Source organism: Botryllus schlosseri, chromosome 2 (genome assembly GCF_051294905.1).
Source record: "Botryllus schlosseri isolate E-star chromosome 2, Bs_hap1, whole genome shotgun sequence".
Classification (NCBI taxonomy): domain Eukaryota; kingdom Metazoa; phylum Chordata; class Ascidiacea; order Stolidobranchia; family Styelidae; genus Botryllus; species Botryllus schlosseri.
In genome coordinates, this window is record NC_137237.1 from 22,854,705 (window position 1) to 22,867,268 (window position 12,564).

General features: G+C 42.6%; 2 protein-coding genes across 2 annotated transcripts in view; one reads left to right on the forward strand and one right to left on the reverse strand.

Annotated features, from left to right (window-relative positions):
- The window catches only part of LOC145434183 (serrate RNA effector molecule homolog), a 356,705-nt gene that overhangs the window by 256,712 nt on the left and 87,429 nt on the right, over window positions 1-12,564 (reverse strand). The gene's annotated exons all lie outside the window — the stretch shown is intronic.
- LOC145434174 (uncharacterized) lies at window positions 1,134-7,746 on the forward strand. Its single transcript, XM_080311489.1, has 3 exons — window positions 1,134-1,907; window positions 3,673-3,840; window positions 6,628-7,746. The coding sequence occupies exons 1-3, from the start codon at window positions 1,863-1,865 to the stop codon at window positions 7,051-7,053; spliced, it is 639 nt and encodes a 212-aa protein (XP_080167615.1). The 5' UTR covers window positions 1,134-1,862; the 3' UTR covers window positions 7,054-7,746.

Consider the following 12,564-nt stretch of genomic DNA (forward strand, 5'->3'; position numbering starts at 1 on the left):
TAAATCAACTTTCAGTGGTGAGGAGCGTATAATTTCAGTACTCGAAAAATCGTCTTTTACTACTCGACTCGAATCATTAAAATTAATACTCGATTCAGATTCGAGTACTCGAATCATTGTGCCCAGCCCTAGTTGTTTATCCATCAAGTCTTTCCGGCACAACTATTGCTCGATTTTAGCAAGCTGATGCTGAAGTTATATGCCTGCATTTGCTAAATTATTTATAAAACGGCTATAGCCCGACGCTCCAGGATAAAAATATTGGTGTTTTGCTAGCCGCTAGGAAGTGATGAGTTTTTTTTTTAAATTCTATTAGCGCAAACCAAGAAATGTGTCTGACTGTCTGTCCGTTTACCTTCTTACCTACGCATTACGTTATTGACGTGCATAGCTGGTATCATGTCCCGTCCGCTGTGGTCTCACGTAAAATTCGTGATAGAGTTGTGGAGTTAATAGCGGTCATTTCGAAGACGGGTGGGAATGTGGTGGTCGTAAAACCTCAAAATCAGTTATAGTAGGATACGAACGAGTACGATTGTTATCTTCGGTATTAGTAGATTCATTGAGTTATTCTATGCTTATCTCCGGCTCGAAATCTTATTCAACAGAGAGAGATAGAGAGAATCAACATGTAACATGCAGTGACAGAGACCGAACATATAGTAAGGTATTTAAATGACATCCCGATTTTTCGCTGATGAATTTATGCCGTGGCTGAAAATTCATATCTGGGTTTTTACCCCTGGGTTTGAAGCTGCGCGATTGGTGGACTGATTGACTCTTTATCGCCATTGTGATTAATACTGACAATTTTGAGTGCATGTTTGCTTGCATGGTGATTGATTGATTTCGAGCAACTCATTTAGGCAGTCATGTAGTACACCGTAACTTGATTTTCTCATATTGTTAGCATTGTTGAGCATACAACGTGCGCTCACAAATATTGAAACGGCTCGTAAAGTCAACACGGATGCGCTCGGTTTGAAAACCGGGGCGATATTAAAAAGGTTTTCATAACGTAATCGTCAATCTTGTATGAATACGGTCTGAAGGGCCGTTGAGATTTAAGTTCTACCGGTGTCGCGCGGAGTAGTCAGCGAGGTTCGAAAGCGACGCGCCGATTTGATGTAAATCGCTGACAATAGCTGCTCGTTGATGCGTGATAAATTATCCCATTCAGACCTAATACGATCAAATTTTGGAAAGGATTGGCTGGTCGTAAGTGGGAGTAATAACAGCATTCTGTATCATTGATCCGCACTCGCAATCGTAGTATACAAGCCGAGACGGGATGCCTTGTGAGTGTGCCCAGTGAGCAGACTGTAGATTGAGCTCGCCTTCGTGTGGTGACTGGTGGTAGGGATATTCAGTGCAAACAGACTGTGGGTGTGGAGTTTACTACTGCGCTAGGAAAGCGATTTTGCGAAAGGTCAACGTAAAGAAATCATTCAATCATTTTATATTTAAACTGGAATTCGATAGCATTTATAGAATGCTGTATATATCTTGAGGCGGTGAAACACCTATATATCGTGGTAGATATGGGCTAAATTAAATTAAGTACGGTACGCAATTGAGTCATTCGGTAGGTTTGCATCTGATGGCTTTAGCGAAGGCTATACGAGACATCGCAGTTGCGTAGAGCGCGAGTATAATGTATAAGTATATTTCGCAGTAATTTGTCGAGTTAATGTTCAACTAAAAGAGTCATATCATAGCTATACTATTATCTATTCTAGTATGTACGTTGGTGGCCGTAGACCGACGATTCTGACCCGCATGATCTACAATAAAACCAATCAATACTTATCATACTTTTAAGGCTTCACTTTTAGCATACACTGTTTTTAGTTACTGTAAAAATGGTAATTAAAGTGTACTGGGCAAGTGTGACGGCGAATCGAAAGGTAAGATCAATCCGGTTCTTCGTGTGTACGAATGTCGTCTTCAGGGCCTCTTTGCGTCTGTTTCACGATTGTAATGTCTAAAATGAGTTCTGTTATGCGGCGACTTCGTCATACCGGTACGATTCATGATCCCTGCTCGAAGGTCGAAACCGAAGTCTCGCGTATTTCAAGCGCAAACACAACGTGCGATATGTGACTTGATCTACTAATGTTTGTATCGATATATTGAGCACACAAACGGCGTGAAATACCTCTGGCCTTGATTGCGTCTAGCACTTAGCAATTTCCACTCAATATTTCCGTGTCGTCGATCCTTAAATTACTGGTTGTGGTCGGTGAAATTTGTTTGACAACGAGTTAATCCAATTGCGGTAATTCAGGTGACGTAGTGTCATCAAATATGACACGGTGAATATGATATTGCGATTGTCCCCCTTCCCCCGAAAGTCTGTGCGATTTCTACAAAAGAATAAGGTAATCTTTCAAGATTTGAAGACGTGTTCGAAGAGTAATTATTCCAGAACATTACCGAAATTTCCAAATCGAATAGCGTATTGGATTCCATGCCCAGAATTTAGATAACTGTGATTATTTTCTCCTACCGCATTATATGCAGTCTCTCCGTATAATGAAACATGAATCAATTGTCTGGCTTTTCCGTACCTGATGTCATTTGGTCATATTAAAAGATGATCATTCAGATTGATTCTGGAATTTACGCGGACCACTAGAATTTAAGCCCACTATTTCGAAATTGTTTTTTGCTGGTTTCGCGCAATGTCTAGAAATTTCCGTGAGCTCTGAATGACGTTTGATTACCCGTAGGCAGTTGTGCGAAATTATCGCCACAGATATCTATCCGACTCGATATATTGTATGTTTATCGCAAATTTACCTACTTTTTACTCGACAAACAGCCAGGGCCGTAACAGCACTTCGTCAGGCCCCCTCCAAAACGTTGGTCTTGGGCCCCCCATATGGTGGTAAACCTAACTTCTGGGGGGCTTCCCCCCCCCCCCAGACCCCCCTCAGGCTTTACGCTGTTTACCGCTTCATGTCATCTACATTGGATGTCCATTTAGTGTGTTAGCTTTTCTCAGCTGACCGCGCGAAGCGCGAATAAATTTCTAGAGTTCATGAATGAATCGGTCAATATGATCGGGAAGTGCATATATATTGCTATTAATTTTTACCCTCTCTCTGCTCACGTAATCTGATTTACCGGTTAAGCTGAGTGAGGTGTGTTTGAAAAAGTAGGAACCCTCAAAAATAGTTAAACATCTCCGGGTGTATACCCGTTCACAGGAACGAAACAGCACTTCGTCAGGCCCCCCAAAAAAACTTGAGTCATGGGCTTCCAATAGGTGATAAACCGTCCCCTATCACGTTGTTCACTTTTACCGCGAAGTTATAGTGGTACCGTTTCGTGAGCCAGCGCTATGCGCGAAAATTTTCGATAATTCATGATAAATCGGTCAATAAGGTCGGGAATTGCATATATATTGCTATAAATTTCTTGTCCTCTCTACTCATATTTACCGGTATAGCTTAGTGAGGTGTCTTCGAAACTTTAGAGCCCGTAAATAATAATTAAACATATTCGGGGGGTTTGGGGTGCGGCAGTTACGGCCCTGCAAACAGCTACAGAATTAATGGAGCCAAGCGATTTATTATCGTTACGTCCCACATCCCAGTGCTGAGTATGCTGTACTTTTACAGATTGTCATGACTGTTCGGTCACAGCGTCGTAATTTCTGAATTTCAGATAGATGGCGATCAAACGCGGCTTCGCAATGTGATAGAGAGTCGTAAGTTGGAATCGGAATGGACCGACATCACGACGTCCAGAAGCACGATGGTGGAGATGCGTCATAAATGCGGCAACCCGAAGGCGATACCACCGCAAATTTTTAACGACGATGTTTACCTCGGGGTAACTCGACTTTCTTGTCAGAAATTTGTAGCGGTAGCTTGGTTTTATTGTGACGCGGCCGCTATAAATAAAGCTTAACAGTTTGGATACACAAATATCGGACGGTTGTTGAAGTGATTGGAATATTGCAGAGAAAAGCGATATTATACTATATAATATACTTACAGCAACGCTGCTGTACTGTACGTGCTTGAAATGATAGCGGGTGGAATACAGTAAGATTGTGTTTTGGGGACTATACGTCGGATGGTGTTCGATCACTTCCGCACAACATACCCATGTTTAATCTTCTGAAGCAGCACAGCACTCTCGTACCAATATTTATGCGTATAGCTTTACGTATTTGGCCGCTGTAAACTCCCAAAACGAATGTATAATGCAGTGCGATCGTGACCGACATCCAATATTCATGCAGCACTGTGCAGTGTGCACTTCGCCATTCATTGTATGGACGCATATATAAAGTCGTATCGAACTGAGAACTGTCTGTGGCATCCGAATGCGTATGATCCTGCATCCAAAAACCAATATCTACTACGCAGCGGCATACGTTGATGACAGCGTTGTCATTAGTGACAAAATTGCGAGGAGATATAAGCGCCGGTATGTAGGCCTGCAACTCGTATTTGCGCCTTCGAGACGGAGTGAACGAATGTGACCTTACTGACTGCAAATCTGTCTTATCAGTGATATCTAGAACTAGATATCTCAGCTGTCTTACAATGGAGAAATGGTGACCTCGTGATAGCGGAACTGGTCACACCCATTTATAATGAAATTAACGACGATTGACGTTCGTGTAACGCTTCCAAATTACTATGTCAGTATATAAGACGCGTTCATGTTGTGAATTTCAAGCCGTTCGGCAGCAATCTGGAAAACGAATTCCAACGGGACATTCGGTCTATTACTGCGTATATCAGGCCTACATGCTATTGGAATGCATATTGCATATTGTTACCTGCACTATAGTGTCAGCTATAGAGAAATTCCAAAATCCCGCGAGCACTGTCGCTGAATTTGATAATTAATAATTTAATTTTATGTCGAAAGCTAACCAAAGCTCATCATTACAATTGCCATTTACGGAGGCGGGTATATAGCGTTATAGGGAAATCGAGATTTTGGATGGTATTGGGACCAATTCGAAGCAGTCTGGCCTTGCTTTGCATTCAAGCCCGCCCCGCGTCGCGTCTGTAGGGTTATTGACGAAACACACGGCGCTGCGTTGTCCACATACCTTTCGTTACTGCAATAACGTAAAATTCTGTCTGCTGTCAACCCGACTTCTCGCGGACAATGTATCTATATCTGTGGTTCTTAACCGTTGCCAACCCTCGGAACACTTGCTCTGATCTGCAAGCCTTCGCGGGATCCCACATTTTCGCTGAGTGATAAAAACAAAAAACTACCACACTTCACATTGAACTGCACATCTGATACTTTACTTTAGATAACTATGGTTGCATTTGAAACAAACTGTGTTTTAAAACACTCTGTTTGAAACATGTTTTAAACCAGGGGTCGCCAACTCAAAATGGGTCGCGGGCCACTTTTCAAATTTCGTAGCGGCCGCGGGCCGCATGAATTCAGTATCGATATCAAATAGGCAACCACGTTTTAAAACTCTACGTCAGTACACCGCTGTGCTACCTAACATAGGCGGTGGGAATTATGACCACATTAGAAATAATATTTTATTAAAGGAATACAAATACAACAAAAATCGCTATCATCAATTTAATTTTATTTTGAACTCTGAGCTGTGCATGATACCTGGAAACGTTACTAGCTGAAAGGCCATCTCCACGTAAGCTTGATCTTACGGGGAAGCCCTGAGTCAGTGGTTCTCAAAGTTTTTTTAGACACGCCCCCCTTACTGAAGAATTTCGCGCGCCCCTTATCGTCATATCACAAAATGAAACCAGAATGCTAGCAATCCCAACGGATAACTTGATGGCATGGAAGGTTATGATCATTGGTGAGAGAAATGTATGATATGAATTCCGGACTTCACACAGGGCAATAACCATGTGTTTGAGGTGTGGTTCTCAAACTGCACGTCAAGGCAATATATGCCCATGCTTATTCATATCATCTGATTCTTCCTCGATGGAATGCTGTTGCCAAAGCCCTTTTAGCTTGTGACGAATAGTGATGCTGGGCACATCAGAATAGCTTATTTTGAAACAACAACAACAATATATTGAAACCAAATCATGTCGCGGGCCGCAAAGGAGCTATATTTACCCTAAATGTTCAATTGTCAATGGCAAGCCACAATGACGTCACAGTGGAATATTCGTGACGCCATGGCTTGAAAAAAAAAAATAAACAGTTAAAAATTGTTTTAAACACGGTCCTTGTTTTAAATTGATTTTGTTTTAAATGCAACCCTATAGATAACTCATGCTACACTCCTTCATGCTCCTTCAACTGTGCAGTGTGAAAGGACAAAACCAGCAAAATATAATGTTCACACGAAACGAAAACCTGATAGTGATATGTATTGCAAATCCGCGCAACTTTTACTGTTCCCTTTCAGATGCCAGAAATACATGGTCACGAAGATAGCTTACATATACAATTTCTAAGTATCCACTCCGATTAACTGCTATGCGGCCCCTCGACCAAATCCACATTTTGGAAACTACTTCAGTATTTGTCGGACCTGTCGAAGCAATTTTGACATTTCCCCTTTGTGACCGAGTCGAAATTTACGGCGTGCTTTTACTTTACTTGTTTAGCAACGATGACTACTTTGACCACTTTTTATCACTCTCGCAGAATGTAGACGACATGAATCAGAGCATCGAAGACGGCCGACTCATGGAGTGGCTGAGAATTGAACCGTCGTCGCAATCAATCAGCATCACCAAAGCCGACATCACTCATCAAGAACCAGCATCCTTCAACAGCGAACCCGACGTCTCCTCTCAACAAATTGATACGCCTACCACTGTCGAACCGACGCCCTGTCAAAACGGATCGCCCGACAAAGACGAGGTTGACAGCACTAAGATTTCGCGCAAGAGTTTCGAACTGAATGCCACGCAGGTAACAACGACAAAGGTTGACGAAGACCGCAGAAGGCGCATATTGGGAATAGCTTCGCCTTCATCCAATTCCGAGCAAGAACCCCAGACCGAAAGCAACAATAGCGAGGACGTGGCGAAACTGCGTTCGTTTTACGAAGTCAAAGATGCGGCTTGATTCCCAAATTTATTTGCGGTGGCATGAAAGCGATATCGTCAATATGGTGTGTACACTCGAAAGTATACCCGCGAGGTGTGCCCTGTGACCGTCGTACTGAATATTTATCCCGTCGTTTGCTTGCAGTTCGTATTATCATCCGTATTATTACTACGGGGCTGTCCAAAATCGTGTGACTAAGTGATCCGAATCAAAGTCGAGAATTCGAGCGCCACTTTATGACGTCATGGCAGTAGTCATGATTCGAACGTTGGAATATTCACCTCTTTGAAGCCACTAAAATAAAGCCAATTACGCATTTAAATCCATTTCGTCTTTCGTGAACAGGCCACGACTATTTCGTAGCGCCTTGTTGGTCATTACTTCTCGCGTAAATGTCGTTTACGCGAATTTTGTAGGCTTGTGCAACATCTTTTCCAACGACTAATCAAAATTTCGAGGGTCTCGGACTGCGAAGGTGATATTGAAACTATATTCCTCGATGATAATGCAACCTAATTATGTGAATGGCGTAGAATTACGCTATCCGAAAAACTATCTGCTCGAATCATTACGATTGACGCTCGATTCGAATCGCCGCGCGTAGCCCCAATCCCACTACAAGAAGCCCGAATGCTCTTTCTCTGCCGATATCTTTTGATTTTGGTGCATGCAAGCTGCAATATACCTTGATAAAATGCTGCTTAATGGAAACTTGGCGTGTTCGTATGCTGGCCGAAGGAAATACCAGCTGTCTGTATACCTACGTCATATCGGTTATCTTTTGATATTTTTACAACATAATTTTTGTACTCGACCAATGAATGAACGGCGCTTCGTGATTCGTGTGATTGGCAAACCAAACGGACAACAAAAAAAGCTTGATGTCGCAAATCCTAACTGTTCGCGGTCAATTTTGTCTATGGCATGGATGTCTAGATTCTAGACTGTCCAGATTCTAGACTAGACATAGTTTATTATCCATATAAACTTCGCTATCCCTGGTTGGTGGCTTCGTTCATACCCGGGTGTGGAATTTCTTGAAACGGACTTCGTCCTGTTATGATACTTACAATGCGCTGGCACGAATTATATCTGATATCTTGCTAACAGTTTTTACGCACTTGTTTTGGTAGACTGGCACATGAAAATGGATGAGAGTATTGTCGGGATGACCATGGTGTCTAATGGTTTTCTCATCGCTGTAAGCTTGAAGGTATGCGATTGACTGACAGTTGAATTTCTCCCCGCTCCTAAACGATAACGGTTTCCATCGAATGTCAATATATTTGTCGCTTGTGGGGAGCCAGTTGCGGGCAGGTCAAATAACATAAACACCGTCAGACAATACTGTGATAAAAAAAATGTGATGAGTGTACTTCGAATAGACTACAGACAATCAGGCAATGGGATTTAATCATAGTACAGTGGTTCGTAACCTTTTTTCCTCCAGCGCCCCCCTTTCCAAAACTATCGTGCTCCAGCGCCTCCCAACCTCATATTGTAAGGAATGTAATAAAGACAATGAGTAAGAGGGAGGGCTCTATCAGCACTTCGTCAACCCCCCCTTAAAAACGACTGCCTTTCGCACCCATAGCGTGATAAACCAAACTTCTGAGGGCTTCGCCTCCAAGAACCCCGTAGCGTGATTTCAATGGTCAGCAAGTTTGTGTGGCCTGGTCACCCTAAGCACTAAAATTTTCTATAATGCATGAATGAATAGGTGGTAATTATATTAGTCGCTTCAAACTTCTTATCCTCTCAGCCCACGTAATCAGATTTACCAGTAGCGTTAAGTGAGCTGTTGTATTGGACCATAAAGGGCACGTAATTAGTAATTAAACGTATTCGGACGTGCCCGTAGGTACAATTATTTCGTTACCAGGGCCGTAACAGCACTTCGTCAGCCCCCCCCCCAAAAAAAAACGTTGGTCTTGAGCTCCCATCGGGTGATTAACCAAACTTCCGGGGGGTTTCGCCCCCTGACTCTTATTCGGGTATCCGCTATTTTCTGACATTAGTCATCTAAATTGGGTGTCCATTTACTGAGCCAGCTATTATCGCGTAGACGCGCGAAGCACGAAAAATTCCAATAATTAATGATTAAATTGGTCATAATGACCAGGAATTGCATGTATATTGATATCATATTTTATCCTCTCTCTGCTCACGTATACCGATTCACCGGTAGAGCCGAGTGATGTATGATTCAGTGATGAGCATCGGAGCGGAATCGGAGTTTACTACAGGTAATTTTACGGAGAATTTCGGAGTATTGTAACTTTTGTCTCTAATATCTTCGGATAGCTCTGACCAGAATACACCAAAACACAGACAGTTGACACCTTGTAAAGTTGTAACATGACGGGTAACATGCAAAAATGATTGCCAAGTGCATAAAAATCAGCCATCTTCACTGCGATTGGGGACTGGAGAGTAAACAATACTATGACGCCAACCATATTATCACATTTACCATGTTATATCATGTACCATGCTTGCCACTGTTTCGGATACTTGACGAGATTCATCGTAGTATATCGGAGTCTGGGATTGAGCTCTTCGGAGTCGGAGGGAGTTTTCCTCAGATACTAAAGTTGTCGGAGGGATTCGGAGTCTCGTAAATCACTATCCGCTCATCACTGGTGCGATTGAAAAGGTAGGACCCCTCAATAATAATTATACATCTTCGGGCGTATACCCGTTGGCAGGAACGAAACGGCACTTCGTCAGGCCCCCCGAAAAAACTTGGGTCTTGGGCTTCCATAGGGTGATAAACCGACCGCCCCCATCACGTTGTTCGCTTTTGCCACGAAATCAGCTGTAGGCTACTGTTTAGCGAGCCAGAGCGAAGCGCGAAAACTTTCGATAATTCATGATAAAATCGGTCAATAAGATCGGGAATCGCATGTTGCTATCAATTTCTTGTCCTCTCTCCTCACGTTACCAGATTTACCGGCAGAGCTGAGTGAGGTGCAATGTTCCCTCTAAGCTGCGCGCAAAAATCTACGATGCGCACAACAAATCCGAAGTAATGACGTATTTTTAGTCGTCCAAGGGTCTGCACAGTGAGTCGTCGAGTGTGCGTGGACTCGTCAAAACGTTGTGAGGTGTCTTGGAAACTGTAGGGCCCGTAACTAATAATTAAACATATTCGGGCGGGCGGGTGGAATGACGTCGTCGCATGATGTTATTTCGTGATCTCCTGTCTGCTATATCAAAAAATATAGAACCGTCCAACAGTGATATCGCCTAACAGAGATATCTAGTTCTATATTCCTGTCGCCCAATCGTATATACTAAATCAAAAGACGCACACGATTTGAAATTGATATTTCTTCACTGGCATATATTTTTTTCCGCCAGATGGAATTCGTCTTCTGAGGTTCAGATTGCCAAGACAGGAACATTCGGTGCCAGTCATTTAGGCGCTCATGGACAATTAAACCTATGTGTATTTTGTAGGCTAAATTTTAACGAAGTTTTCGGTGTTAATTTGCTCTGAATACTCGTTAAGGATATGTCCTACCACCACATCGTCTACTGCGAAGTCATTTTTCGCCAGCGCCCCTTGGGGGGGGGGGGCTGGAGGCAAGGTTAAGAACCACTGTCCTAGTATATTCCACAGCGCGCAGTGGTTTGCGTACGCTTCATTCCGGACTTCCACATCCACTGTCATGTAGGGTAGCAGTCTGTCTCCATTGTTCCAATCCCATGCTTGGGTGGAAAATTATGGTCCCTAGGGGGGCTGTTATTTTGGTATTCATGATGTTTTGGACTACATAGTCATTTTTCGCCAGAACGATATTCTGTATTATGATCCTGATCTTCCGTCTTGTGGGACAGCCCACTTTCTGGTCGGGCAGCCAGATGGCAAACATCATATCTCAGGAGTCTGGGCTGAAGGGGAGTCAACTGTTAGCTGTTAGAGGTATTCAAAAATGAATTTTTTGTCAAATTATGCTGGCTAGTTGATAAAATTGCTAGGTTACCTAATTTAAGCCTACACACCAAATTTGGTTCAATTCCAGCCTGCTACAAGAGAACAAAGTTTCAATTTATTATATAAAAGTAAATTACCAAAAATTTCAAAATTTTCTGTTCACCCAACGAAAGCGTTGGGAGCCAACTACGAATTCTGAAATTTGTGTACTGCACTTTGAATCAAAGTATATCAAAGACTTAAACTAGCGAAAAAATGTACGTTGGGATGAAAAACCAGTCCCTTCCATTCGATACGAGCAGGAGCTGCAGCGGACTTCGCTGATCCCGACTGTGACTGCTTGCAAAAAAACACATCAAGAAATGGTATTTCAAAAAGATTAGTTGAAAGATTTCCAGTTGGCTGATAAAATAAGCAGCTTATCAGATTTGACGGAGTCCCGCTCTCCAGAACGTACAAAAAAGATGATGAACATTTGATTTACTACCACATGGAATTCAATGATTTCCCAAAAGTCTCAAAAATCTTGAAGATTGACGATAAGTTGCATTCCGAATTGCAGTGCGATGGAATGAATGTTCCTCTGCCTCTTGGTTCACACAGGCACAAATGCTACTCTGACTAAGTTTGGTGCTATCTCAAAAATGTCCGAAATAAATCCGCCAACAATTTCCTGGAGGAGCTTCAAAATCCTGATGATCATGCTCATAGTCAATATTCTTCCGAAATGATTCGTTTTGCGCTCCTACTCCGGTACACATCTTCGGAAGCTTAAGCTTTACCTCAATACAGCAAAGGTACAGCAAAGGGAGCGTTGACGCGATTACAGTCCTTAGAGAGTTACGAAAGAAAGGGGCCAGATCTCCACCGACATAATGTTGATGGTAGGTGTACTAGGTTAATGCCCCTGTGATAAAATATGCTGCGAAGGACTTTTTTGAAAAGCGACAGTTGAGCAAGTCGTAGCTAGTATACATCATGATACATTTGATACACCGAATTTGAGGTCGGAACTTTATGACCATAAGTTTGGTGTTCGTTTTTACGAGTAGTTGGGCTAATTATTCTTTGCTTGCTTTCATTGATTTTACCGTGCAATGAAATACTTAATATTAGAAGGTTTGGTCCTTATCGCTTTACACTCTGTACACTGTACAGTACAGCCTGTTTCCGTGATTAGTGGATAATCTTTCGACACTGTCAAATGTAACTCTGGACTTTTTAACGTGAAAGTACTAATTTCGTCTGTTATTCGGCTTCGGCTAAAAGGGAGGCGTCTGGTTGGGAGAAGCGAAATCGTAAGCAATCGCTGATGTCTGTTTTGCGAACGTCGTCCTCCCCGCTATCGCAGGCGTAATGCACAAGTTATCGTAGGCCCCAGGTAACACGGTGACTCACGGAGCAACGTGAGTAGAGTTACGTGCTGGTATAGCTCTGTCTGCAACACGATATGCCGAGATTTATAGTTGTGTAAGAAAACTCACAACATTGCATTGATCAAGAAGTCGCTGAAATACACAGCAATTCAAGATCTAATATTATATACGCTGAATGCTGTATCCGTAAAGTATCCGTACGCCATGGTGAAA